Source organism: Oncorhynchus clarkii, chromosome 30, assembly GCF_045791955.1.
Source record: "Oncorhynchus clarkii lewisi isolate Uvic-CL-2024 chromosome 30, UVic_Ocla_1.0, whole genome shotgun sequence".
Classification (NCBI taxonomy): Eukaryota; Metazoa; Chordata; class Actinopteri; order Salmoniformes; family Salmonidae; genus Oncorhynchus; species Oncorhynchus clarkii.
This window is the reverse complement of record NC_092176.1, coordinates 39,708,289-39,735,639: the sequence shown is the minus strand read 5'-3', so window position 1 is coordinate 39,735,639 and position 27,351 is coordinate 39,708,289. Positions and strand designations below refer to the sequence as shown.

The 27,351-nt window shown below is 44.3% G+C and overlaps 2 protein-coding genes across 2 annotated transcripts; both read right to left on the bottom strand.

Annotated features, from left to right (window-relative positions):
* Positions 1-1,289: 1,289 nt before the first annotated feature.
* LOC139389655 (stromal cell-derived factor 2-like) lies at positions 1,290-5,073 on the bottom strand. Its single transcript, XM_071136523.1, has 3 exons — positions 4,839-5,073; positions 3,409-3,605; positions 1,290-3,244 (listed from the first exon to the last, which is right to left on the bottom strand). The coding sequence occupies exons 1-3, from the start codon at positions 5,014-5,016 to the stop codon at positions 2,960-2,962; spliced, it is 660 nt and encodes a 219-aa protein (XP_070992624.1). The 5' UTR covers positions 5,017-5,073; the 3' UTR covers positions 1,290-2,959.
* Positions 5,074-19,085: 14,012 nt separating this feature from the next.
* LOC139389339 (ubiquitin-conjugating enzyme E2 L3-like) lies at positions 19,086-24,291 on the bottom strand. The gene is made up of 4 exons (XM_071136014.1): positions 24,244-24,291; positions 22,690-22,785; positions 22,296-22,482; positions 19,086-21,328 (listed from the first exon to the last, which is right to left on the bottom strand). The coding sequence occupies exons 1-4, from the start codon at positions 24,268-24,270 to the stop codon at positions 21,174-21,176; spliced, it is 465 nt and encodes a 154-aa protein (XP_070992115.1). The 5' UTR covers positions 24,271-24,291; the 3' UTR covers positions 19,086-21,173.
* Positions 24,292-27,351: the final 3,060 nt, after the last annotated feature.

Sequence of the window (27,351 nt, the reverse complement as noted above, 5' to 3'; positions counted from 1 at the left end):
CGTTTATAGTCGTGTCACAGCGGTGTGTAGGACGGAGTGTCCAAGATGTGGAGGAGCGGTGTGCAGGAGGGCATTGGGATAGAGGATTGTGTCGTTTCAGTGGATAAAGTTTGTGTGTGTCATGTCAACAGTAGGGGTGTCCATGTTGCTGGGGATCGGAAGTGTCCGGTGAGAGAGAGAGACGCAGGTTGAGGTGGCTAGAGTCAGAGTAGTGCAGAAGGTGTCGTATGCTGAGGGAGTGAAGAAGGGAGTGAGGGATCCTGGGAGGATGCCTCTGAATAGTAGATCTGTGCCAGCACAGAGGGATAGACCAATGAGTGATACACTATATATACAAAAGTATGTGGACACACCTTCAAATTGGTGGATTCGGCTATTTCAGCCACACCTATTGCTGAAAGGTGTATAAAATCAAGCACACAGCCAATCAATCTCCATATACAAACATTGGCATTGGTAGAATGACCTTACTGAAGAGCATTGACTTTCAACGTGGCACCGTCATAGGATGCCACCTTTCCAACAAGTCAGTTCATCAAATTTCTGCCCTGCTAGAGATGCCCCGGTCAACGGTAAATGATGTTATTGTGAAGTGGAATTATCTATTAGCAACAACGGCCCAGCCGCGAAGTGGTAGGCCACACAAGCTCACAGAACAGGATCGGTGAGTGCTGAAGAGCGTTGCGCGTAAAAATCGTCTGTCCTCAGTTGCAACACTCACCCGAGTTCCAAACTGCCTCTGGAGGCAACGTCAGCACAATAACTGTTCGTCTGGAGCTTCTTGAAATGGGTTTCCATGGCCGAGCAGCCTCATACAAGCCTAAGATCACCAATGCGCAATGCCGAGAGTCGGCTGGAGTGATGTAAAGCTCGCTGCCAATGGACTCTGGAGCAGTGGAAACACGGTCTCAGGAGTGATGAATCACGCTGCTTTTTGTTTTATGTTGCTCTGTCTGTATGCTATGTCTTGCTTGTCGTATGTTGCTCTGTATGCTACGTCTTGCTTGTCCTATGTTGCTATTGTCTATATTGTAATTTTTTTTAATAACCTGCCCAGGGACTGCGGTTGAAAATTTTAGCCGGCTGGCTAAAACCGGCACTTTTACTGAAACGTTGATTAATGTGCACTGTCCCTGTAAAAATAAAAATAAACTCAAACTCAAGCTTCACCATCTGGCAGTCTGACGGAGGAATCTGGGTTTGGCAGATGCCAGGAGAACTCTATCTGTCCCAATGCATAGTGCCAACTGTAAAGTTTGGTGGAGGAGGAATAATGGAGAAGACATCTGTTTCTCGAGTCTGTCTAATTTCTGGTTTTCAAGACAGTTATTGATTTACTAATGACTTGCAGCAGGTACACATTCAAATATTGCTTACAAGTAACCCACCACTAGACAATACTGGACATTTCAGTGTTTATGTATCATTGAAGGAGCAACAGACACCGCTACATATAAGCCAAACTAAGGTGTCTTTTCATACCTTAAGAGTTGAACCGGTGTGTATTTACAGTGTAAAATATCCACTTGGATGACGCAACTGCAAATGGACGAGTAAAAGTTCATCTTATACGATCTTCCCGTACACAAATAAAACATATCCCTTCCTGACATAAACATACAAAGTCTAAACAGGAGAAAAACCCTCCCAAAAAGCACAAAAGAGCAATAAGGTGAGTCATGTCCAAGGGGAAAAGCCTTACAGTACACTATGTGGTGTCTATATGTGAGCTCTTCATAGCCAAGGCGTTGACCAATAGATACGCTCTTTACTAACTAGTGAGGTGGACCTTGGTTGAATGTGATCAAGGGAATGTTTTTGTTTTTTATTAGCATCAGGATCTGTTCAGTCAGTCGCTGAGGAGTACACAGGTGAATGACCATCTATCTGAATTACATCAATATTTCCCTCTGAAACTAATCATAGCCTAAGCCTTCACTTTCCATATTGTTCAAAGTTATCAAATTCAAAACATCCAACTGATTCTCATTCATCTCTCTCATCTGTCTAATGCTCCTAATGTGAGCCAGTAGCCAGTAATGATCCCCATTGATCCTGGTTGGGTAATGAGAATGTGTCAGTGTCCTCCTGCAGTGGGAACGTGTCTGAAATGGCCACCTATTCCCCATTTAGTGCCCTACTTTTGATCAGAGCCATGTGGGTAAACACTGAGTGTACAAAGCATTAGGAACAACTGCTCTTTCCACGACAGACTGACCAGGTGAAAGATATGATCCCTTATTGATGTCACCTGTTAAATCCACTTTATTTAACTAGGCAAGTCAGTTAAGAACAAATTCTTATTTACAATGACGGGCCTACCCAGGGCCAAACCCTAACGACGCTGAGCCAATGGTGCGCCTCCCTATGACAATCTCCAATCACGGCTGGATGTGATACATCCTGGAATCTAAACCAGGGTCTGTAGTGACGCCTCTAGCACTACGATACAGTGCCTTAGACCGCTGCACCAATCAGTGTAGATGAAGGGGAGGAGACAGGTAAAAAATGATTTTTAAGCCTTGAGACATGGATTGTGTATGTGTGTGTACAAGTCTTTTTTATTTATTTACAATAAACCATACATAAACAAAGTAAACACATTTCAACAAACATCAATGACATCACACCTGTTGCGACCCACATGTTTCCATCGCAGCCATAGACATCATGTACGTCTCACAACCACACCCCCTAAGTGTGCCATTCAGAGGGTGAACGGACAAGACAAAATATTTCAGTGGCTTTGAACAGGGTATGATAGTAGGTGGTGGTGGGGGGGGGGGGGGGGGGGGGGGGTCGCAAGTCAATATTAGGAAGTTATTATTCATGTTTTGTACACTCAGTGTATATTATGTAATAGGGAATAGGGTTCATTTCAGATGTTACCTGGGTGTTACATTGTGTGATGTCTGATGACGTCATCAGAGCTCGTCGTGGTGCAGTGTTGATGACGTCATCAGAACTCTTCGTGATTGTGTCTCAGCGGCTCCTGGCTGGGCTGAATGAACACACCCTCCATAGCCTTCCAGTAGTTGTTCTGGTTGGCAGTGCCCATGCCGTGCACCTCCCTCTGCCCGCGGATGGGGTGGCCGTACTGCTCGCCCGTCACGGTCAGGAAGGCGTCGGTGCCGACGTGTCTGAAGCGCACCGCCTCGTCCCGCTCCCAGATGGAGCCGTCACACTGCACCTTCCACACGTCCAGGTCATCCCCCTCGCCGTTCTCACCAAACGCACTCACCTCCTAAAAGGATGACGGACAACATTGAGGGTTAGTGGCGTGTGTGTTTGTTACCTGGTTGCGGGACGGTGACTAGCTAAAATAGCATGTGTGTTGTATTACCTGATTATTGACAGCAGCCACCTAGGTGTGTGTGTGTGTGTGTGTGTGCCCACTGCCTCTCTTACCTGGTTGTTGGACAGCGGCGAGCTGAAGTGGTGTGTGTGGAGGTTGCGTCCCGTGGTCATGTGCGTGATGCGGATGGCCTGCCCGCACTGGATGGGCACACCGCGTTGGCAGGTCCCGTTGGGCTTCCCCCGAATCCTCCAGTAACTGTTGGCGTCATCTGCACTCTCCACGCCCGTCACAGACTGCTGTCCACTGCCTACAGTTTAACAAGGAGACAACAGCTTTACCTCAACCGCCATCTTGTCTTCAGTCCCATCTTCCTAGCCAGAGAGGTGGTGGGTAATCATTTGTGGAACGTTCCAACAGAAATCTGTTACAAAAACTTTGTAAAGTACAAGGTTGCCAACAAAACAACAGCATACAAAAGTAGCACGACCAATTCACCTAGCTGACGAAAAGGCATCAACTCACCACGTAGCTTACTCATAATGTTTGTCTATAGGCTATCAGAGTTAGGACATTTTTCGGAATAAACGTTGGGAGTGAAAAACTTAATGAAATAGCCCATGCCCTACCCAGTATCTTATTCTGCCGCTATACAAGTTCCACAAATTATACCGCCCCCCCCCCCCCCAGAGAGGTATCAGTTCATATAGAAGACTACAGGGTAGTGTTGTCTGTCTTGTATAGTATACAGCTTCCATCTAGCCTACCTGTTCAGGGAACAGTCAAGTGAGAGTTTCAAAGCCTAAATGTGCAGCCTCAAGAACACAAAAGTAGCACTTGGTTTGAATAATTGAGGTCAGTTTTAATTCCACTCAAAGACACGAAATGGCTGGCTACACCTGTAATAGTGTACAGTGTTACAGTTAAATCCCTCCTCCTTTGGGTTCTGTTGTGCATTAGACTACAGTACACCCGTGTCCGGTGCAACTGACACCTCTCTGGGGATGGCAAGATTTGCATGAACAGCGAAGCTTACATTTAGCTGTAAACTATACTAGGCTATATCTCCTACTACCTTATATGTCTCGATCAGTGGTTAAAAAAAGAGAAGAAATATCCAATAGCCACACTTGAACGTAAGCACCTGCTTATTGTGTTGCTATAAAAATGTTATACGTTGGATTGATGGGATCCATTGTTGCAACAGTGTTCCCACTCGATTGTGTTCCACTTGATTGAGACACCGTAGCGAGCTCGATTCTCGACTAATCTAGGTCGACTGCACATACATAGCAGTCATATAGACTAACAGAGAGTGTATGGTTATTATATACTCATTTAAACGCTTTATACATTTAGCTTAAATCTCTCATTTTGACCTGTAGTTATGATATGTGGACCAACCGGTTTATTGCTTGCTATAGGTTGGGCTTGATGTATTTGTTCATTGATTGAAACACACCAATATTCTGATTTAACGACATTGATTCTTGGTCAATCGCCTAACTGAATTTTGGGATGAAGGTTTATGATGATGGTTTACCTGAACCGTATTTGACATCATGGGAGTGCAGCCGAACGTTGTGTCTCGTGTTCAGCAATTTCACAAGTGAACCGCAGGTGACATAGTTGAACTCGGACTCCCGACCCTGGCATTTGGACCACAAAAGAACGACCAACAACGATTTGATGAAGCCGCGGAGAGTTTGAATTAATCCCATGTTTGTGTCTATGCGGACATAACCGAGAGCGAGAGGATGTGAAGCTCAAGGACAGGCACTTTCAAACATTAATGCTGATGTAAACCAATCAGAGCTTGACAAGTCCCTGAACACGGAAGTAAAGGATAACACACGCTGTTCTGTGATTGGTTGAAGTACTTGTGATGTCACGTATATTGATAATACGTTTGGAAGGCGGAAATGAAAAGATTGTTAGAAAACTACTGAGGATACAACACAATATTGCCTTTTGTCAGAGGACAACAACACACGATTGTCATGTTGTTAAAGACTCTAGCGCTCAAGCCATAGATGGTTCTCTCTGCTACCGAACGGCAAGCGGTACCGGTGCACCAGGTTTGGACCCTGAACAGCTCCTTACCCCCAAGCCATAGGACCGCTAAACAAGGCTGCTTTCACTGACTCTGTGCACACACACTAGACTGCTACCTATATGTACTGTACATAGTTACCTCAATTACCTCGTACCCCTGCACATTAACTCGGTACTGGTACTCCCTGTGTATAGCCATGTTATTATCTCGTACCCCTGCACATTAACTCGGTACTGGTACTCCCTGTATATAGCCATGTTATTACCTCGTACCCCTGCACATCGACTCAGTACTGGTACTCCCTGTATATAGCCATGTTATTATCTCGTACCCCTGCACATCGACTCAGTACTGGTACTCCCTGTGTATAGCCATGTTATTATCTCGTACCCCTGCACATCGACTCAGTACTGGTACTCCCTGTGTATAGCCATGTTATTACCTCGTACCCCTGCACATCGACTCAGTACTGGTACTCCCTGTATATAGCCATGTTATTATCTCGTACCCCTGCACATTAACTCGGTACTGGTACTCCCTGTATATAGCCATGTTATTACCTCGTACCCCTGCACATTAACTCGGTACTGGTACTCCCTGTGTATAGCCATGTTATTATCTCGTACCCCTGCACATCGACTCAGTAATGGTACTCCCTGTGTATAGCCATGTTATTATCTCGTACCCCTGCACATTAACTCGGTACTGGTACTCCCTGTATATAGCCATGTTATTATCTCGTACCCCTGCACATTAACTCGGTACTGGTACTCCCTGTATATAGCCATGTTATTACCTCGTACCCCTGCACATTAACTCGGTACTGGTACTCCCTGTGTATAGCCATGTTATTATCTCGTACCCCTGCACATCGACTCGGTACTGGTACTCCCTGTGTATAGCCATGTTATTATCTCGTACCCCTGCACATTAACTAGGTACTGGTACTCCATGTATATAGCCATGTTATTACCTCGTACCCCTGCACATTAACTAGGTACTGGTACTCCCTGTATATAGCCATGTTATTACCTCGTACCCCTCCCTGCACATTAACTAGGTACTGGTACTCCCTGTATATAGCCATGTTATTACCTCGTACCCCTGCACATTAACTAGGTACTGGTACTCCCTGTATATAGCCATGTTATTACCTCGTACCCCTGCACATTAACTAGGTACTGGTACTCCCTGTATATGTTATTGTTATTTGTTATTCAGTGTGTGTTTATTTCTCATGTCACTATTTCTATATTTTTTTTTATCTAAGTCTGCCTTGTTGGAAACTGACCCGGAAGTAACCATTTAGTCTACTACGCCTGTTGTTTACCAAGCATGTGACAAATCAAATGTTTACACTGAAAAAAATTATGTTTTATTTAGTAGGTAATCAAAGACCCCTTGACATTACTTGGGTTTATATGTTTTTTTTTAAATTGGAGTATTTTTTCATGTGGCCATTGTACACATTGGCCAACCATCATATAATTCAATGACTTCTCTTTCCTCCATATGCACTATATAAAGCTGGACATGTCAAAATACATTTTCCTTTCACCTGTCCTGTGCTTTCAGGTCAATGATATTAAGGAGAGGAGGAGACAAGAAAAGAAGGTTCGGAGAGAAACACTACTTCAGACGATTGTGATCTCAAATTGATCAACATATGGCCCTTGTACAGTATATACACACACACAGTCCTTCCTGTAAACCTATGAATTAAAAGGCACTAATTGGAGTCAGGTTCTTTAAGATACTATTTATTACATGTTCCAGAATCTGTCCTTAAGTAGAATGACTTCATGGGACGTTTCATTCCGGGCCGACCTATCGTGTCCCAGAGAAAGGGATGACGATCCTTCCCAGTTTCTGGGAGAGGTATATCTCCCTCCTGGTCTGTCTGTTAAGGCTGGACAGGGCGGCCTGGAGGATCCCCCTCAGAGTTGTAGTGGTAGAGTCCGAACCCCGGGAGCCGCTGCTCACTGGAGGGAGACGGCCTGTGTACCTGTGATGAGGGGTCTGGCCAAGCTTCTGTGAAAATAGGAGGAGAAATCCATGATCTATTATGTAGCCTAACTACACAGTCCAGTTTAAATCAGGAGTCACCAACCGTCCTCCTGGAGAGCTACTGGATGTGTCAGTATCTGCTCCAGCCCTATACAAGCACCTGATTCAGCCAATCCCGGTTCTAAGGCGCAAATGATGAGTTAGAATCACACACACCTGATTGGGATTGACATGAAGGTCTGAAAAGCACATTATTTTTTAAATATTTTTTTTAATGATCATTTGCAAGAAAATGTAACTGAGCTATTAACACGCTGAGATGCCACATACAGTATTGTCTGCCTGTCAGGGGAAGATGCAGAAAAATACTGGGATTATTTCTATTTTGGTTGTTATCAGTTTCTAAATATCTCAGAGAAGGCTCAACTTGCCCAACTGCCATAAATGCCATTAATCTGTCTTTCACTCTGGACATTTACATTAATTATGGGTCGTTCAACCAATTAGGTGCATTTTGAGTAGTGTAATTTGTGAAAAAAAAAACGTTTTATTTCACCAAATTTTGTACTTTCTGCAAGCACAGGAAATTCAACACAGCGGATTTTACACTATGATTTGACTATTAGATGTTCAATGTTTCTTTAGATAAAAAAAAAGAAGGAATAGTTTCACCCTATTAAAACGAGAGTTCAGTTTCATTAATAACAAGGTTGGAACTAAATATTAGGGACATGTTTGTGTTTTTAAAATTAACATTAAAACACAAATCACATGCAATAAATTATATTTTTCACAAATTACTTTGTCAAAGCAACACAAAAAAAGCTAGGGCTTTACAATGAATGTCAAAACTTCAATATAAACATTGGGGTTAAGTAGGTGAAATAGTAAAAGTCACAAGAGGATGGACATTTTAAATGCTGAATTTTGGCTTTAGCAAGTCTTTATTCATATATAAAACAACATCTGATTTATTGAATTTTCCATCTGGTCTATGTTAAATGGTACCTCATTTAATATAGCAGGTGTTTAAAAATGCAATATTTGTGCAAAATGTCTAATAACACTAACAAAGGGAGGCAAAGGCATTCAATTCGCGGATATGGAATGACCCATATACTCTCGAAGAATAGAACTTCTAAATACCTCATGAGTTTAATTCAACTGTCCCCATCAGAACCCGACATATAAGCTTGTTTTACTCCAATGTTTGTAAACAAAGTAAATCTAAACAAACACTATATTACCTCCAGATATGGTATAATGTTGATATCATAGATGGTCAGTCCTTGCATCCATAGCTCTGTCTATGAATTAGAGAGTGGTTACATTTCTCCAGGCCCGTCCCTCAGCTTTTTTTTTTTTTTTTTTACCAAAACAGACACACGCAGGGGATATTGTTTCAATTATCGATTCCAGTTTAAATGTCAATCCCTACACACACACACGGCGCACTTACCTTTTTGTTGAAAAGCTCAGGGTTAATGTAGTCTGCCTTTGCATCGGCATGGGTGTCAAAGGCCATCTTATTCAGCCAGTCCTGTTGCTCCATCCGCAGAATGGTTGACGACTGCTCCTCTGGTACCTCTTTCGTGTTTCCTGTGCACTGATTGGTCGAGGGGTCCAGGTCAAGTCCTTCGACCGAAGAGATCACAACATATTTAGGTGTGGGTGATGGAAAGGCGTCAACCGCCAAAGGACCAGCAGCAGTTACATTCAATGGAGATACATTCATCTCCTTGTCTAACGTTGATGTCTTCTTCTGATCATGGAGGGCAGAGTTATCAGGTGTAGGGCTGATAAACAGCGGGGCCCCGTCTGCTTTTCTGGCCTGGAGAAGTTTCAGCAGGACTTTGGAAACTACCGTCTCTAGCTCCTTGTAGGTCCCTCTTCTCTCAAGGAAAGCCATGAATTCCTCATTCAGGTACTGAGCCATGGGGTCGCAGAGACTGACAATGGATGACGGGGCTTGGGAAGAGGAGCCTGAGGTTCTGCTGAACAGAACCGTGTCTTCATCCGGCATCCATTCCTGGTCCTGGTCCAACAGTTTTAGATTTCTGAAGAGGTCACATTCTGATATGAGAGAATAAACTTGATTGTTGTCGGGGTCGGAGCTTCCTGGCTCATCCATCCTCTTCAAACTGTTGTCGGGGTCTGAGCTATCTGGCTCATCCATCCCTTTCAAACTGTTGTCGGGGTCTGAGCTATCTGGCTCATCCATCCCTTTCAAACTGTTGTCGGGGTCTGAGCTATCTGGCTCATCCATCCTCTTCAAACTGTTGTCGGGGTCTGAGCTATCTGGCTCATCCATCCTCTTCAGACTGTTGTCGGGGTCTGAGCTTCCCGGCTCATCCATCCTCTTCAGACTGTTGTCGGGGTCTGAGCTTCCCGGCTCATCCATCCTCTTCAGACTGTTGTCGGGGTTGGAGCTTCCCGGCTCATCCATCCTCATCAGACTGTTGTCGGGGTCTGAGCTTCCCGGCTCATCCATCCTCATCAGACTGTTGTCGGAGTCTAAGCTATCTGGCTCATCCATCCTCTTCAGACTGTTGTCGGGGTCTAAGCTATCTGGCTCATCCATCCTCTTCAGACTGTTGTCGGGGTCTGAGCTATCTGGCTCATCCATCCTCTTCAAACTGTTGTCGGGGTCTGAGCTTCCTGCTGCATCCATCCTCATCAGACTGTTGTCGGGGTCTGAGCTATCTGGCTCATCCATCCTCTTCAGACTGTTGTCGGGGTCTAAGCTGTCTGGCTCATCCATCCTCTTCAGACTGTTGTCGGGGTCTAAGCTATCTGGCTCATCCATCCTCTTCAGAATCCAGACGTTATAACGGCCTGTAACAGGCCTAATGTTCTTTCAATGTAGACTATGTAGGCCTAGTCATTTTTTTTTTTGCAAACAAAAAAGGCTTGGCTTACTACGTGTCCAATCACTTGTTTCAGTGATTGGACAAATGCCTAATGGGAACAATAGAATTAAAGAATTAGAATGTTGGCCAATTATGCATCATCCATTATGTCATTGAGAAGAAAAGAAGTCATTCACAGAACATAGAAACAAATAAATATTATTAAGATTTCTGAATGTTTTATTTCTGTGATGATCAGTCTTTGTTTTTCCTTTGACTAAAGGGGGGGGGGGGGGGGGGGGGAGAGAGAAATAAATCCTAAAACACGTCACATAAAAGTACCATTTTGATCCAATAGAGGTCACGTGAATTCATAAAATTAGACTACGGATTTCAATGCAGCCGTGAGTCAGTCGGACGAGCTGTGTACTTTTTCGATTGAATTCCATGATTTATTATTATTGTGTATGATGTGTATGCTAGAGAGGCAGATTGCAACGCGTTTTTAAATATAGTGTGCTCGCTTGCAATAGTCTTTCCTATTTGATACAATAATTGAACAATTGTAGGCCTGTTTCTTATATGTTCATCCATTTGTAGGTATGCTAGGGCCATAGCTAGGGCCATTGCCTCTATATGATTAGACTGTGAAAGTGACCATAGTGACGTTTTTTCCCCAGTCTGAGCGGAATGAGTCCAGTTGCCTTCCAGTGCGTTAGTTTGACAACTAGCTGTCCAATCGGCAGGCAGTCGGCTAACATCGGGACATGCTTTTATGGATCAATAAGAAGATGCTCAATGCGGCTAAACAAAATGTTTTTTCTAATCCGGATATGCAAATGACCTGATTCGCTGACTCAAATCATATTGGTAGAATTACCACGAAGTAAGGCAATTGGGGACAACAAGAACAAGTAAATTGTGTTCTTGTGAGTGTTTTAAATTAGTAATTATCTACAACGTTCAGGAGATGATCACGTTTGGCGGCTACAATATTCCTATAAATTCTGTACGTAGATTTTTTTTTAAAGTAAACACCACAAACTCAGGTCGGGAAAAGAAAAAAGGTGAAACTAATCTACGCCCGTTTCTGATAAAAAACCTTAGGGCATCTAGCCTCGGGGGATGCCTTGCTTGATCACACCCTCCTTCCTTGCTCCTGGACTGCCTTGCCTCTTCCACCAATCCATTTGTTTCTTATGGACGGAAAAGAGCAGAAGCTATGAGCTGTCCGATCAGGTCCATTGTTTACCGAGTCCACTGTTGAGTTGTCGCAAAACCGGTGAATTGAACATCGATACATTGTTGCGGCGCAGCTCAGTGTTGCGCGGCGGAAACAAAATAGCTCTGTAGTTTGAATCGCTCTGTCTGTCTGTCTGCTGTGCTGTGTCCCCTTTTCCACCAGCGTCCAGCGATAATGCCTCAACCCAAAGTCAAGTTGACAGGAGATGACAGGAAATGACAAGTGACAGGAGATGATTTTGGGTACTGTCCGAAGAGGAATCAGGGGGATAGTGGATTGTTTCCCAAGCCGGGGGCATATCTAATGTGTCCCTTTTGGTTAACGCCTCATTAGCGAAATAAGCGATGGAGCTGGTCAAAATTAGATGTAGTAAAGTAGGCTACATGGTTTACTTTCATAGCTCATTTGTGACGTTTAATAGACTACAGATAAATTACATTAAGGGTGTGTTCGTAAATTCAATCTGGAATGTCACAGTGCGCTATGGTCGTTCGTATGTTCAGTGTTGTCAGATTGTCCATTCATATAATTCAGAGAGTTTCGCTCTGAGCGTTCAGAGCCACACTGGACGCTCTGGCCGAGGAGTAGGGTTGATCCGTGTTCTGACATCACAACGGCAGTCAAGCACCCAAACTAACTGGCCAATGTTGGCTACTTCCAGACACCAATGAGAGAACTCCTCACTCTGACCATTTACTCACCAGAGCTGGTTAAACTGTTTTATAATCCAGAGTTTTGGTGACTGTTTACTGACACCTGCCACAGTCAAGGGGTGTTGAGCGTTAGTATACTAAATGTCTACTGAATACAATTTTTTAAAACAATACATTCACAACATATTTCACAACACATTAAGTGTGTGCCCGCAGGCCACTACTCTACTACCACATATCTACAATACAAAATCCATATGTACGTGTGTGTAGAGTGCGTATGTTATCATGTGTGTGTATACATGTGTCTGTTCCTATGTTTGTGTTGCTTCACAGTCCCCGCTGTTCCATAAGGTGTATTTTTTTGTCTTTGTGGGGTATGTATGGGTGTCTGAGCTGTTTACTAGTAGTTTAAATAGACCCCTGGTGACATGTCTTTGTGGGGTATGTATGGGTGTCTGAGCTGTTTACTAGTAGTTTAAATAGACCCCTGGTGACATGTCTTTGTGGGGTATGTATGGGTGTCTGAGCTGTTTACTAGTAGTTTAAATAGACCCCTGGTGACATGTCTTTGTGGGGTATGTATGGGTGTCTGAGCTGTTTACTAGTAGTTTAAATAGACCCCTGGTGACATGTCTTTGTGGGGTATGTATGGGTGTCTGAGCTGTTTACTAGTAGTTTAAATAGACCCCTGGTGACATGTCTTTGTGGGGTATGTATGGGTGTCTGAGCTGTTTACTAGTAGTTTAAATAGACCCCTGGTGACATGTCTTTGTGGGGTATGTATGGGTGTCCGAGCTGTTTACTAGTAGTTTAAATAGACCCCTGGTGACATGTCTTTGTGGGGTATGTATGGGTGTCTGAGCTGTTTACTAGTAGTTTAAATAGACCCCTGGTGACATGTCTTTGTGGGGTATGTATGGGTGTCTGAGCTGTTTACTAGTAGTTTAAATAGACCCCTGGTGACATGTCTTTGTGGGGTATGTATGGGTGTCTGAGCTGTTTACTAGTAGTTTAAATAGACCCCTGGTGACATGTCTTTGTGGGGTATGTATGGGTGTCTGAGCTGTTTACTAGTAGTTTAAATAGACCCCTGGTGACATGTCTTTGTGGGGTATGTATGGGTGTCTGAGCTGTGTGCCAGTAGTTCAAACAGACAGCTCGGTGCATTCAACATGTCCTATCACATATAGTAGTGATGAAGTCAATCTCTCCTCCACTTTGGTGCTGCCCTGTTCTGAGCCAATTGCAATTTTCCTAAGCCCCTTTTTGTGGCACCTGACCACACGACTGAACAGTAGTCCAGGTGTGACAAAACTAGGACCTGTAGGACCTGCCTTGTTGATAGTGTTGTTAAGAAGGTAGAAACTAGGGCCTGTAGGACCTGCCTTGTTGATAGGGCTGTTAAGAAGGTAGAAACTAGGGCCTGTAGGACCTGCCTTGTTGATAGTGTTGTTAAGAAGGTAGAAACTAGGACCTGTAGGACCTGCCTTGTTGATAGTGTTGTTAAGAAGGTAGAAACTAGGGCCTGTAGGACCTGCCTTGTTGATAGGGCTGTTAAGGTAGAAACTAGGGCCTGTAGGACCTGCCTTGTTGATAGTGCTGTTTAAAAGGTAGAAACTAGGACCTGTAGGACCTTCCTTGTTGATAGTGTTGTTAAGAAGGTAGAAACTAGGGCCTATAGGACCTGCCATGTTGATAGTGTTGTTAAGAAGGTAGAAACTAGGGCCTGTAGGACCTGCCTTGTTGATAGTGTTGTTAAGAAGGTAGAAACTAGGGCCTGTAGGACCTGCCTTGTTAAGAAGGTAGAAACTAGGACCTGTAGGACCTGCCTTGTTGATAGTGTTGTTAAGAAGGTAGAAACTAGGGCCTGTAGGACCTGCCTTGTTGATAGTGTTGTTAAGAAGGTAGAAACTAGGGCCTGTAGGACCTGCCTTGTTGATAGGGCTGTTAAGAAGGTAGAAACTAGGGCCTGTAGGAGCGGCCTTGTTGATAGTGTTGTTAAGAAGGTAGAAACTAGGGCCTGTAGGACCTGCCTTGTTGATAGTGTTGTTAAGAAGGTAGAAACTAGGACCTGTAGGACCTGCCTTGTTGATAGTGTTGTTAAGAAGGTAGAAACTAGGGCCTGTAGGACCTGCCTTGTTATTAGGGCTGTTAAGAAGGTAGAAACTAGGGCCTGTAGGACCTGCCTTGTTGATAGGGCTGTTAAGAAGGTAGAAACTAGGGCCTGTAGGACCTGCCTTGTTGATAGTGTTGTTAAGAAGGTAGAAACTAGGGCCTGTAGGACCTGCCTTGTTGATAGGGCTGTTAAGAAGGTAGAAACTAGGACCTGTAGGACCTGCCTTGTTGATAGTGTTGTTAAGAAGGTAGAAACTAGGGCCTGTAGGACCTGCCTTGTTGATAGTGTTGTTAAGAAGGTAGAAACTAGGGCCTGTAGGACCTGCCTTGTTGATAGGGCTGTTAAGAAGGTAGAAACTAGGACCTGTAGGACCTGCCTTGTTGATAGTGTTGTTAAGAAGGTAGAAACTAGGGCCTGTAGGACCTGCCTTGTTGATAGGGCTGTTAAGAAGGTAGAAACTAGGACCTGTAGGACCTGCCTTGTTGATAGTGTTGTTAAGAAGGTAGAAACTAGGGCCTGTAGGACCTGCCTTGTTGATAGGGCTGTTAAGAAGGTAGAAACTAGGGCCTGTAGGACCTGCCTTGTTGATAGGGCTGTTAAGACAGAGCAGCACTTTATTATGGACAGACTTCTCCCCGTCTTAGCTACTGTTGTATCGATATGTTTTGAGAGGTCTTCAGTGAGAGTGAGATGTCGTGAGTGAGTGAGATGTTGTCAGTGAGAGTGAGATGTTGTCAGTGAGAGTGAGATGTTATCAGTGAGAAGTTGTTAGTGAGATGTCATCAGTGAAAGTGAGATGTTGTTAGTGAGATGTTATCAGTGAGATGTTGTTAATGAGATGTCATCAGTGAGATATCTTCAGTGAGATGTCATCAGTGAGATGTTGTCAGTGAGAGTGAGATGTCATCAGTGAGATGTCATCAATGAGATGTCATCAGTGAGATGTCGTCAGTGAGATGTCGTCAGTGAGATGTCATCAGTGAGATGTCATCAGTGAGATGTCATCAGTGAGATGTCATCAGTGAGATATCGTTAGTGAGATGTCATCAGTGAGATGTCATCAGTGAGATGTCATCAGTGAGATATCTTCAGTGAGATGTCATCAGTGAGATGTCATCAGTGAGATGTCATCAGTGAGATGTCATCAGTGAGATATCTTCAGTGAGATGTCATCAGTGAGATGTCATCAGTGAGATATCTTCAGTGAGATGTCGTCAGTGAGATGTCATCAGTGAGATGTCATCAATGAGAGGTTTACAGTCCGTGTCCAAGAACACCAAGGTAACCTGTCTAAATGACTACCCGCCCTGTAACACTCACATCTGGAGCCATGAAATCCTTTAAAAGGCTGGTCATGGCTCACATCAACACCATCCTCCCAGAAACCCTGGACCCAATCCAATTTGCATGCCCCTCCATCAGATCCAAAGATGATGCAATCTCTATTGCACTCCACACTGCCCTTTCTTATTTGGACAAAATTAACACCTATGTGAGAATGCTGTTCATTGACTACAGCTCAGTGTTCGACACCATATTGCCCTTAAAGCTCATCACTAAACTAAAGACGCTGGGACTGAACACCTCCCTCTGCAACTGGATCCTGGACTTCCTGACAGGCTGCCCACAGTTGGTAAGGGTAGGTAACAACACAGAGAGACCTGGCAGTGTGGTGCCAGGACAACAACCACTCCCTCAACATCAGTAAGACAAAGGAGCTGATTGTGGACTACAGGAAAAGGAGGGCTGAGCACGCCCCCATCCACATCGACGGGGCTGCATTGGAACAGGTCGAGAGCTTCAAGTTCCTCGGTGTCCACATCACTAAGGGATTATCAATGGTCCACACACACCAACACAATTGTGAAGAGGGCATAACAACACCTCTCCCCCCTTCAGGAGACTGAAAAGATTCGGCTTGGGTACCAGATCCTCAAAAAGTTCTACAGCTGAACCATTGAGAGCATCTTGACTGTCTGCATCACCTGTTTGGTTTGGCAACTGCTTGGCATCTGACCGTAAGGCGCTGCAGAGGATTGTGGGTACGGCTCAGTCTACTTGCACATTCATCTTCTGCACATCTACCATTCCAGTGTTTAATTGCTATATTTTAATTACTTCGCCACCATGGCCTTATCTTATCTTTCCTCATTTGCACTCACTGTATATAGACTTTTCTTTTTATAAATTGTATTATTGACTGTATGTTTGTTTATTCCATGTGTAACTCTGTGTTGTTTGCTGTCGGAACTGCTTTGCTTTATCTTGGCCAGGTCGCAGTTGTAAATGAGAACTTGTTCTCAACTTGCCTACCTGGTTAAATAAAGGTGTTCTCAACTGGCCTACCTGGTTAAATAAAGGTGTTCTCAACTGGCCTACCTGGTTAAATAAAGGTGTTCTCAACTGGCCTACCTGGTTAAATAAAGGTGTTCTCAACTGGCCTACCTGGTTAAATAAAGGTGTTCTCAACTGGCCTACCTGGTTAAATAAAGGTTAAATAAAATACCATTTAAAAAAACATCACTGGGGCCCAGCTCACTGCCATCTATGACCTCTATACCAGGCCGTGTCAGAGGAAGGGCCTAAAAATGGGCAAATATTCCAGCCACCCAATTCATAGACCTGTTCTCTCTGCTACTGCACTGCAAGCGGTACCCATGCACCAAGTCTGGAACCAACAGGAACCTGAACAGCCAAGCCATAACACTACTAAATATACTGAACAAAAAATATAAACACAACATGCAACCATTTCAATGATTTGACTGAATTACAGTTCATATAAAGAACTCAGTATTTTTTAAATAAATTCATTAGGTCCTAATCTATGGCTTTCACATGATTGGTCAGGGGCGCAGCCATGGGTGGACCTGGGAGGGTATAGGCCCACCCATTTGGGAGCCAGGCCCCACCCACTGAGGATTTCCCCACAAAATGACTTTATTACAGACATAAATACTCCTCAGTTTCACCAGCTGTTCAAGGTGGCTGGTCTCAGACGATACCGCCGGTGAAGAGGTCCCTGGGCTGGCATGGTTAAACGTGGTCTGCGGTTGTGAGGCCATTTGGACGTACTGCTAAATTCTCTAAAACAATGGAGGCGGCTTATAGTAGAGAAATGAACATGAAATTCTCCGGCAACAGTTCTGGTGGATATTTCTGCAGTCAGCATGCCAATTGCGCGCTCCCTCAAAACTTGAGACATCTGTGGCATTGTGTGTGAAAAAACAGCACATTTTAGAGTGGCACAAGGTTGACCTGTGTAATGGTCATGCTGTTTAAACAGCTTCTTGATATGCCACACCTGTCAGGTGGATGGATTATCTTGGCAAAGGACAAATACTCACTAACAGTGAGAAATTAAGAAATTTGTGCACAAAAGTTGAGAGAAATAATCTATTTGTGCATATGGAAAATTGTTATTTTTAATTTCAGCTCATGAAACATAGGAACAACACGGTACAAACTGCATTTATATTTTGGTTCAGTATAGTCAGAGTTAACTATTTAACATTCTGCATTGAACCTTATTGCAATAACTTATGACTCATCACATACACTGTTGTTACAGTTTATTATCTATCTTGTTGCCTAGGCACTTTATCTGTACTTAGCTACCTGAATTACCTCGTACACCTGCACATCAACACAGTACTGGTACCCTGTGTATATAGCAAAGTTATTGTTCATCATTGTGTATTTACTCCCTTTTGCTATTTTACACTAAATTAAATAAAATGTGACTCAAGTATGGTGCCCTCTAGTGGCAGGTTGTCTCACTAGATGCCAAATTAAAAAGCCTGAACACTATCCCACCCAGTTCGCCTTGCCTGACACTGAATGTAGGCTATAACTTTCAGCTATGTCCATTATTTCCTGATTTGAAATACAGACCAGACTATTATGGAAATGTGCCTTTCTGTGGTGTCACTCTGACCACAAACTTTGTCCCGCCTTCACGTCTTCTAGAAGGAACTACTGAATCCCTACACATTCACTTACCTATTGTTGAATCTAGCCTTTCCCCTTCACGTCGTCGACAGTATATCTTGCCCAGGGACTGCAGTTGAAAATTATTTAAAAACACTCACTTTTTTTAAACAACAAATGTTGCACTGCCCCTCCAAAAACTAACATTTTAAAAAGTGTTCCCATTCCAAACACATTTATTCACCAAGCCACAGGGACAAGCTCCCAGCAGCCAGACACCCAGCCACAGGGACAAGGGACAAGCTCCCAGCAGCCAGACACCCAGCCACAGGGACAAGCTCCCAGCAGCCAGACACCCAGCCACAGGGACAAGCTCCCAGCAGCCAGACACCCAGCCACAAGCTCCCAGCAGCCAGACACAAGCTCCCAGACACCCAGCCACAGGGACAAGGGACAAGCTCCCAGCAGCCAGACACCCAGCCACAAGCTCCCAGCAGCCAGACACAAGCTCTCAGCAGCCAGACACCCAGCCACAGGGACAAGCTCCCAGCAGTCATTCACCCAGCCACAGGGGCAAGTTCACAGCAGTCATTCACCCAACCACAGGGACAAGCTCCCAGCAGCCAGACACCCAGCCACAGGGACAAGTTCACAGCAGTCATTCACCCAGCCACAGGGACAAGTTCACAGCAGTCATTCACCCAGCCACAGGGACAAGCTCCCAGCAGCCAGACACCCAGCCACAGGGACAAGCTCCCAGCAGCCAGACACCCAGCCACAGGGACAAGTTCACAGCAGCCAGACACCCAGCCACAAGTTCACAGCAGCCAGACACCCAGCCACAAGCTCCCAGCAGCCAGACACCCAGCCACAAGCTCCCAGCAGTCATTCACCCAACCACAGGGACAAGTTCACAGCAGCCAGACAATGGGACCAAATGGTTAGCCATCTTTATTATGAAACATTGGACTGAATCACACAGCTGTTACACCCTACTGGCAGACAGACAGCTCAGTGTAAGGTACCTGTTACATAGGACCACTGTCACTGTGAGGTAAATCAGTCTGTCAAAAAATGGCACCCTATTTCCTGTATAGCACACTACTTTAGACCAGAGCCCTATTCCCTATATAGCGCACTACTATAGACCAGCGCCCTATATAGCGCACTACTATAGACCAGAGCCCTATTCCCTATATAGCGCACTACTATAGACCAGAGCCCTATTCCCTAAATAGTGCACTACTATAGACCAGAGCCCTATTCCCTATATAGCGCACTACTATAGACCAGCGCCCTATATAGCGCACTACAATAGACCAGCGCCCTATTCCCTATATAGCACACTACTATAGACCAGAGCCCTATTCCCTATATAGCGCACTGCGTATGAACACAGCACATAAGTGCCCTACAATTTGGCCAGAACCCTATAAAGGGAATAGGGTGCCATTTTGGACTCAACTTCAGTCCCCCGGTGTTGCCCCAATCAGGTCTGACCCTTCACTAAGACCTGGGGGGGCTGTTCTGTTCCAGTGGCTATATCAGCCACTGAGATATACATATATATACGTGTGAGTTAGTCTCTCCGTGATGGCAAATAAGATTTGGTTCACGGTGACAAGATTATATTTATGTAGAGAGGAAGGAGGTGGGGGTTCCGATTTTGAAATGTGTATGTGACGTTTGACAATACGGGTGGGAGTGACGATGATGATGAGCGGACTGGATAACAGACTTACGTGAGGAGTCAGAACTATCGTTTTAACTTCCACACTTTGTCTTGAGCAGACTGCAGTGGGTGGGGTACACAGCCGACCTTACAAAACACAGAGGGAGATAACCAAAAGTATTTCAGAAGGAAGTCTCAGAATGCAAATGGAGAAAATATGTCCAATGCAAAGAGGGGCATCCTCATAAACAGAAAATAATGGCAACTGAAGTACATTGAGTATTCTTCCGTTTTCCAATCCTAAAAAAAAAAGGCATTTTGGACCAGTGGGGAGAAAAACAGACAATTATCACCAGTCAATTACACTTGTAACCGATGACAATATTGGCTTATTAAATGGGTTGCCATTTTGTTTCTGTCTGCTCAGTGGACTGGCTTCAAACTGAGGGGGATGGACAACGGCTTGTTCCACAGAACACAGTGCAACTACAGAAGCAGAGAAGTCCGAAGGGAAAAACATTTCAGCACACACTTCCAGGGCCTAGCTAACATTTCAGCACACACTTCCAGGGCCTAGCTAACGTTTCATTTTGGGGTGTGACAAAACCAAGGTGAGACAAGAGAACAGGAAACAGAAAATAAGAAAAGCAGAACCACAACTTTTCATTCTCTGTCAGAAAAATCTCCTTCCACAAATTAGTGCTACCACAAGAGGCATACGATACTCAAGCTGTGATTTCTTGTTTTTCCTCTTTTTAAACAAACAGCTAAACTAAAAGATTGGATTTTTTTTGTGTAATCATTTCCTTCTACCCCCCCCCCCCCCCTCATTCGTTCACCATCTCTAACATGGAAGTGATCTAACCTATTTTTTTTTTCATTTTAATTTAAGAAAATAGTAGAAAGTTAGCAACGGCCTCAAACTATCACCAGGAGGAGGAGAAACCTGTCTGATCCAGGGTCCTGTGTAAAGGGTAGGCTGTGTCGGCAGCCATGCGCTGAGGTGAGGCTGCTAGGATGACATGTATGTGTGAGGGAAGAATGGAGGAGAGGATGTGTGGGGAGATGGGGAGGAGAGAGAGAGAGAAGGGAGAGAGAGAGACAGAGAGGGAGGAGAGAGAGGGGGAAGGTACAGAGAGAAGGAAGGAGAAGACATACATTTGGTTGTGGGGGTGAGGAAGGGAGGGAGAGAGAGAATGGAGAGAGAGAGAGAATGGAGAGAGAGAGAGAATGGAGAGAGAGAGAGAGAGAGAGGGGGGGGGGGGAAGACATACATTTGGTTGTGGGGGTGAGGAAGAGAGAGAGAGAGGGGGGGGGGGGGGGGGGGGGGCTACACACTGGTCAAGTAATCAGTCCATTGGTCTCCTTTCTCCATGTTTCTTTGTAAACTCTTCCGCGTTCTTAAAGAATTTTTTCCGGTCCTTTGAGTATTCTTCTGCTAAGTCTGCCCTCAGAGGGTGCTCTGGCTGGGGGTCGTTCACCAACGCAATCAGGGACTGAATTACTGCAGAATAGACAGGGAAAACAAACGCATTAGTACAAAATCAATTGCTACATTGAGAACATGAAATGACTAGTGAAAGTGTTTATTTTCCTGTAATCTGCTCCAGTGGTTAGAGTGGGAAGGCAGGTAGCCTGGTGGTTAGAGGGGGGAGGCAGGTAGCCTAGTGGTTAGAGGGGGAAGGCAGGTAGCCCAGTGGTTAGAGGGGGGAGGCAGGTAGCCCAGTGGTTAGAGGGGGGAGGCAGGTAGCCTAGTGGTTAGAGGGGGAGGCAGGTAGCCTAGTGGTTAGAGGGGGAAGGCAGGTAGCCCAGTGGTTAGAGGGGGGAGGCAGGTAGCCCAGTGGTTAGAGGGGGGAGGCAGGTAGCCCAGTGGTTAGAGGAGGGAGGCAGGTAGCCTAGTGGTTAGAGGAGGGAGGCAGGTAGCCTAGTGGTTAGAGGAGGGAGGCAGGTAGCCTAGTGGTTAGAGGAGGGAGGCAGGTAGCCTAGTGGTTAGAGGAGGGAGGCAGGTAGCCTAGTGGTTAGAGGAGGGAGGCAGGTAGCCTAGTGGTTAGAGGAGGGAGGCAGGTAGCCTAGTGGTTAGAGGAGGGAGGCAGGTAGCCTAGTGGTTAGAGGAGGGAGGCAGGTAGCCTAGTGGTTAGAGGAGGGAGGCAGGTAGCCTAGTGGTTAGAGGAGGGAGGCAGGTAGCCTAGTGGTTAGAGGAGGGAGGCAGGTAGCCTAGTGGTTAGAGGAGGGAGGCAGGTAGCCTAGTGGTTAGAGGAGGGAGGCAGGTAGCCTAGTGGTTAGAGGGGGAGGCAGGTAGCCTAGCCATAATTTACATTCTAGGCAAATGAGAGGTGTTTAAGTCCTGACTTGACATGCATGTGCAAGTCAACTTTCAGGAAAATTCAGCACTGTTATATGTATGTAAAAGTTCAAGCTAATGTTCCAGCTCTCCCACCAGAGTGACTATGGGGAGACTGAGGCTCACCCACCTTGGTCCGTTTTGGTGGCTGGCTTCCAGTTCTCTGCGCTGATGACGGGCAGACACACCTGTCCCTTCTCGTCGATGTTGGGGTGGTAGATCTTCGTCTTGAACGTGATCTTGGGGGGCTTGAAGGGGTACTCGGCGGGGAAGATTAATTCAATCCTGAAAGCTCCCTTGTCATAAGGTGCGTTGTCCTGGAGGAGTAACGTGTAGAAAATAAACCATGGTTAGTTAGTGTGACAATGACCATATCCAAGGAGCAACCTGTGTAACTGTGTAATGACATTCCATACATGTAATAGGTCCGTAACTACAACAGGGCTTCTGTGAACTTTAATAGCCTTCACGAGAGAATTGTGATGCCATGAATTGACGATGATAAGGAATAAAAAACCACTTACAGGGACAATGAGACCTTGCCAGGTCAGTATGTTGGATTCATCCACTTGAATGTTTCGGAAGTTTTTCATTCCAGACTTGCGAATCTCTTCAAGTTCCTAAAAAGAGAGAGACATACAACATTATGGCCTGTTAAGCGGCCCCCTCCAATGAGGAAAAGGAACGTAGGTGTAATGTATAATCCTACTCTTAGGAAAGGGGTTAGGAGAACTTCCAATAAACTGTGGCTCCACATTCAAGACAATAAGTCAAATGTCATTCAAGTCATTATGCCTGTGAGGCAATCAATGTCTGTGAATGACAGCAAATATGGCATTGACATGTCTTGTTGACGTAAACAAACCTAAAAGCCAGAAAGCTTTTACTAATTCAGGTTTTGTTTGGTCCACACAATTCAGTTTACCGAGTGTTTATTATTAGTAAGGTCTAGAAAAACGTTTCGGTTTCGTTTACTGCAGCAAACCTTCACGATGACCTCCATGAGATAACTGCGCCATGAGTTCATTTTCTACAAGAGCCATATCTGGCTGACTATCTAGTAGCGTAGGTCTATAGACCTACAGAAAATGGCTATCCAACGTTACTGTTAGTGACAACAACAACAAAAACTATCAATTACAACACTTGACTAAATGTACTCCCACAGCCATACGTGCGGTGATAGTTAATGCTATTTACTAGCTAACCACTTGCGGTTTCGTTTCTAAAAAAGAAAAGCACTCAGGATTGATAAAGTCGTTAACTACTAACATTAGCCGACTAGCGAGATAACTAGCTGAGGTTACAGCAGTTAACGTGACTGTAGCTACAAGTCGCACTGATAATAAACCGGGCTGACTTGAAAACGTTACGGTAAAACAGTTGTGCGACTTGCTAAACCTCTAAACATTTTGGGACAATGAGATTTGTGTTTGTGACTCAGGTCACATTGTAAAGTGAAACGCCCTTTCTTGGTTTAGCTAGGTGGCTAAAGTATTTTTCCCCTTCTGTACCCCGGAGATTGGTGTCAGTTCTAACTATTAGCGAGCAACATTACATACTGCGTTTCCCTGCTGTGATCCTCAATTTTGGCTTTAAAAAAATATATATGCCGGTGTTTCCAAACCAGGAGTGTATTAATTACGCCGATTCTGTGGCAAACCGTTCCGTCTGACGGTGTGTTACAAAACGTTTTTGCAACTGAAACGATTCGCTCCAAACGTTTTTGCAACGAAAAAAAACAACGAGTTTCTATTGGATAGACTGAGGTAGTTCCCTCCCCGTTTCGTTCGCTATGTTTGGTTCTCAAACTGTTTCCGATGTAAGAGGTAAATTAATACACCCTATAGTTTGAGCTGGCTAACCTAACTAGCTAACGAAAGCTATCTAGTCACAACGAAACAAGAGTGACTTCTCGCTTTTAGCGTGACATTATTTCAACGCACAACGTTACGGGACAAATACGCATCGTGACGACATCGTGGCAGCGTTGGGTTGAATAATGACTAAGCCCTTAGATAAACCATTCGGCTTAAATGTTGATAGAAAAATGAAAATAGTGCGATCATGAGATTTACCTTGTGCAGTCTCCTGCTCGCCGCCATCTTGAATCTACTGTGAGTACCCAGAATACACTGCGGAGACAGGGCGGCTTGCTATCGCAGTTCCAAAAAAGCGACACGCTGGACGCGTTCGAGCGGGTCATTTTTGTCAAGTCGGCGACCATGGTTGGTCACCGCCTATTCAAAGTCTGTTGCATTATGCCAATATAAATTGTCCGACTTGCGCTTACATGAACTTTACAACAGCCATGTGATCAAAGGACATGAAGTTTCGAATGCAGTCGACATGCTCCTCAGCCGTTACAATATGCAGCAATCGCCTACATTGTGGGAAGCATTTGTCAATCAATCGTTAGTGTTATTGTTTGACAAACGCGACCAAATACATGACTGAGACAGGAAGAAACGATATTCATGATTAAATTGGATATGCACAAATTAATGTAATATTTCAGGCTGTTGCTGCCCAATTGATAGCAATATACACACCTATATTTAAGTGTGTTATTTTGGGGATTGGAGACATGCTTATTTCGGCAATACAAAAAACTACGTTTCTAAACAATGGCAACACTCCCATGTTGCACCGAGCCTTACTGTTGGAAAACCACATCAGTATCCGACTTTTTCCTGTAGCAGGTGCACCTCCAGTTTGCATTTGGTTTCTTCAACCTTACCAAACACGCCCACTCCTTTCACTCCGCTTTGATACAACGTGATTTCCAAAGCAGGTTAAGAAAGCATTTTCGCTAACCTTAGCCTCAGTCGCCTAACCTGCTGCGTAAATCCTCCTATTCTGCTACAAAATACATTTCGGTATCGAAGTGGCGTAAAAATAGTGTTACCAGTTTCAAAAAGGCAATGGGCCGCCTTCCAAAGTGTGTTTCATTATGGGGATAAAAATGGACAGACTTGCGTCTACCTGAACTTTACAAAAAAACGTGATCAAATGTCACTAAATTTTGACTGCAGTCAGAGGAAGAGGCGAAACTGCCCAAAATCTATCTTTTCCAGAGGTAGCGTTTTTTTTTTTTGCACACAAAGCGAGGAGTTTCTTGAATGGAGGTCCATGAGAGTGTCTTATTTGGTATGGCTTGTAATCGAATAGAAGTTTCGTTATGCTTGTTACGAGTGTAACATAACGTAGCAGGCGTAAAATAAACGCCTGAAACTAGATTCCCTAAAATGTTTTAATATATATTTTTTTATTTCACATTTATTTAACCAGGTAGGGCAGTTGAGAACAAGTTCTCATTTACAACTGCGACCTGGCCAAGATAAAGCAAAGCAGTTCGACACATACAACAACACAGAGTTACACATGGAATAAACAAACAACAACACAGAGTTACACATGGGATAAACAAACATACATTCAATAACACAATAGAAAGTGTGTGCAAATGAGGCAAGACTAGGGAGTTAAGGCAATAAATGTGTAAATGTGTTTGTTGAAAAAGTGGCGAAGTAATTACAATTTAGCAATTAAACACTGGAGTGATAGATGTGCCTAAAATGACTGTACTGGTCTTGAAGAGAAGAAAAATAACAGGCCTCTTTCTGCACTGTTCAACCAATCCAGTAAATGTAGAGGAGTTTAAGATTAGGGTTGAATGCGGGAACCGAGATTTACCGCTCAAAACCCCTCCCTTTTCCCGTGATAAATGTCTGTGAGAAACCAGTAAATTATAATAAATCATTTATATGAACCGCATGGTATGAAATGGAACTGTTAAATTATATGCACTGTCTAAATATGTCTTCTCTACGGCCTCTGCATGATGAATCATCAACGCTCATGGTGGGGACAGACAGCCCATCTCAGTATGGAGCGCAGTCAACAATTAATTTATTTACCCAATAGAGCATATAGCTCAAATCAAAATGTATTGGTCACATACACATGGTCAGCAGATGTTATTGCGAGTGTCGCTAAATGCTTATGCTTCTAGATCCGACAGTGCAGCAGTATCTAACACAACAAAAACCTAATATCTAACAAATTCCACAACAAAACCTAATACACACAATCTATAAAGGAATGGGATGAGAATATATAAATATAACATATATGGATGAGCAGTGACAGAGCGACTAAGATGCAATAGATAGTAAAGAATAGATAGAAGGATACAGTATACAGTATATACATATGAGATAAGTAATGCAAGATATGTAAACATTCTTAAAGTGGCATTATTAAAGTGACTAGTGTTCCATTTATTAAGTGGCCAATGATATAAAGTCTGTAGGTAGGCAGCAGCCTCTCTGTGTTAGTGACGGCTGTTTAACAGTCTGATGGCCTTGAGATAGAAGCTGTTTTTCAGTCTCTCGGTCCCAGCTTTGATGCACCTGTACTGATCTCGCCTTCTGGAAGGAAGCGGGGTGAACAAGTAGCGGCTCGGGTGGTTGTTGTCCTTGATGATCTTTATGGCCTTCCTGTGACATCGGGTGGTGTAGGTGTCCTGGAGGGCAGGTAGTTTACCCCCAGTGATGCTTTGTGCAGACCGCACCACCCTCTGGAGAGCCCTGCGGTTGTGGGCGGTGTAGTTGGCTACCAGGCGGTGATACAGCCCGACAGGATGCTCTCAATTGTGCACCTGTAAAAGTTAGCTAGGGTTTTCAGTGACAAACCACATTTTTTCAGCCTCCTGAGATTGAAGAGGCGCTGTTGCGCCTTCTTCACCACACTGTCTGTGTGCATGGACCATTTCAGTTTGTCGGTGATATGTACACCAAGGAATTTAAAACTTTCCACCTTCTCCACTCATCATTCCTGAAGTCTAGCTACATCTATGGGATTTTATGTTTTTCTGTCGTAATGTGCAGTAGCCTATATCTTATGTATTGGATAACAGCACAATCATTTGGTCTTTTCGGGGGTTAGGCTCATAAAATGTATTTAATATATGTCCAATCAGGGTCAGGTAGCACCAGGCTTGCATTTTCCATCAAAGCCCTAATCAAATCCAGACATAGGCCTATTTATATACTTTATAACGCTTTTGAATGACACTTCTGATTTTGGCGGGAAATACGGGTTACCGGTATTAGACAGTTGTGGCTGCTTTGCATGATGTATTGTTGTCTCTACCTTCTTTTCCTTTGTGCTGTTGTCTGTGC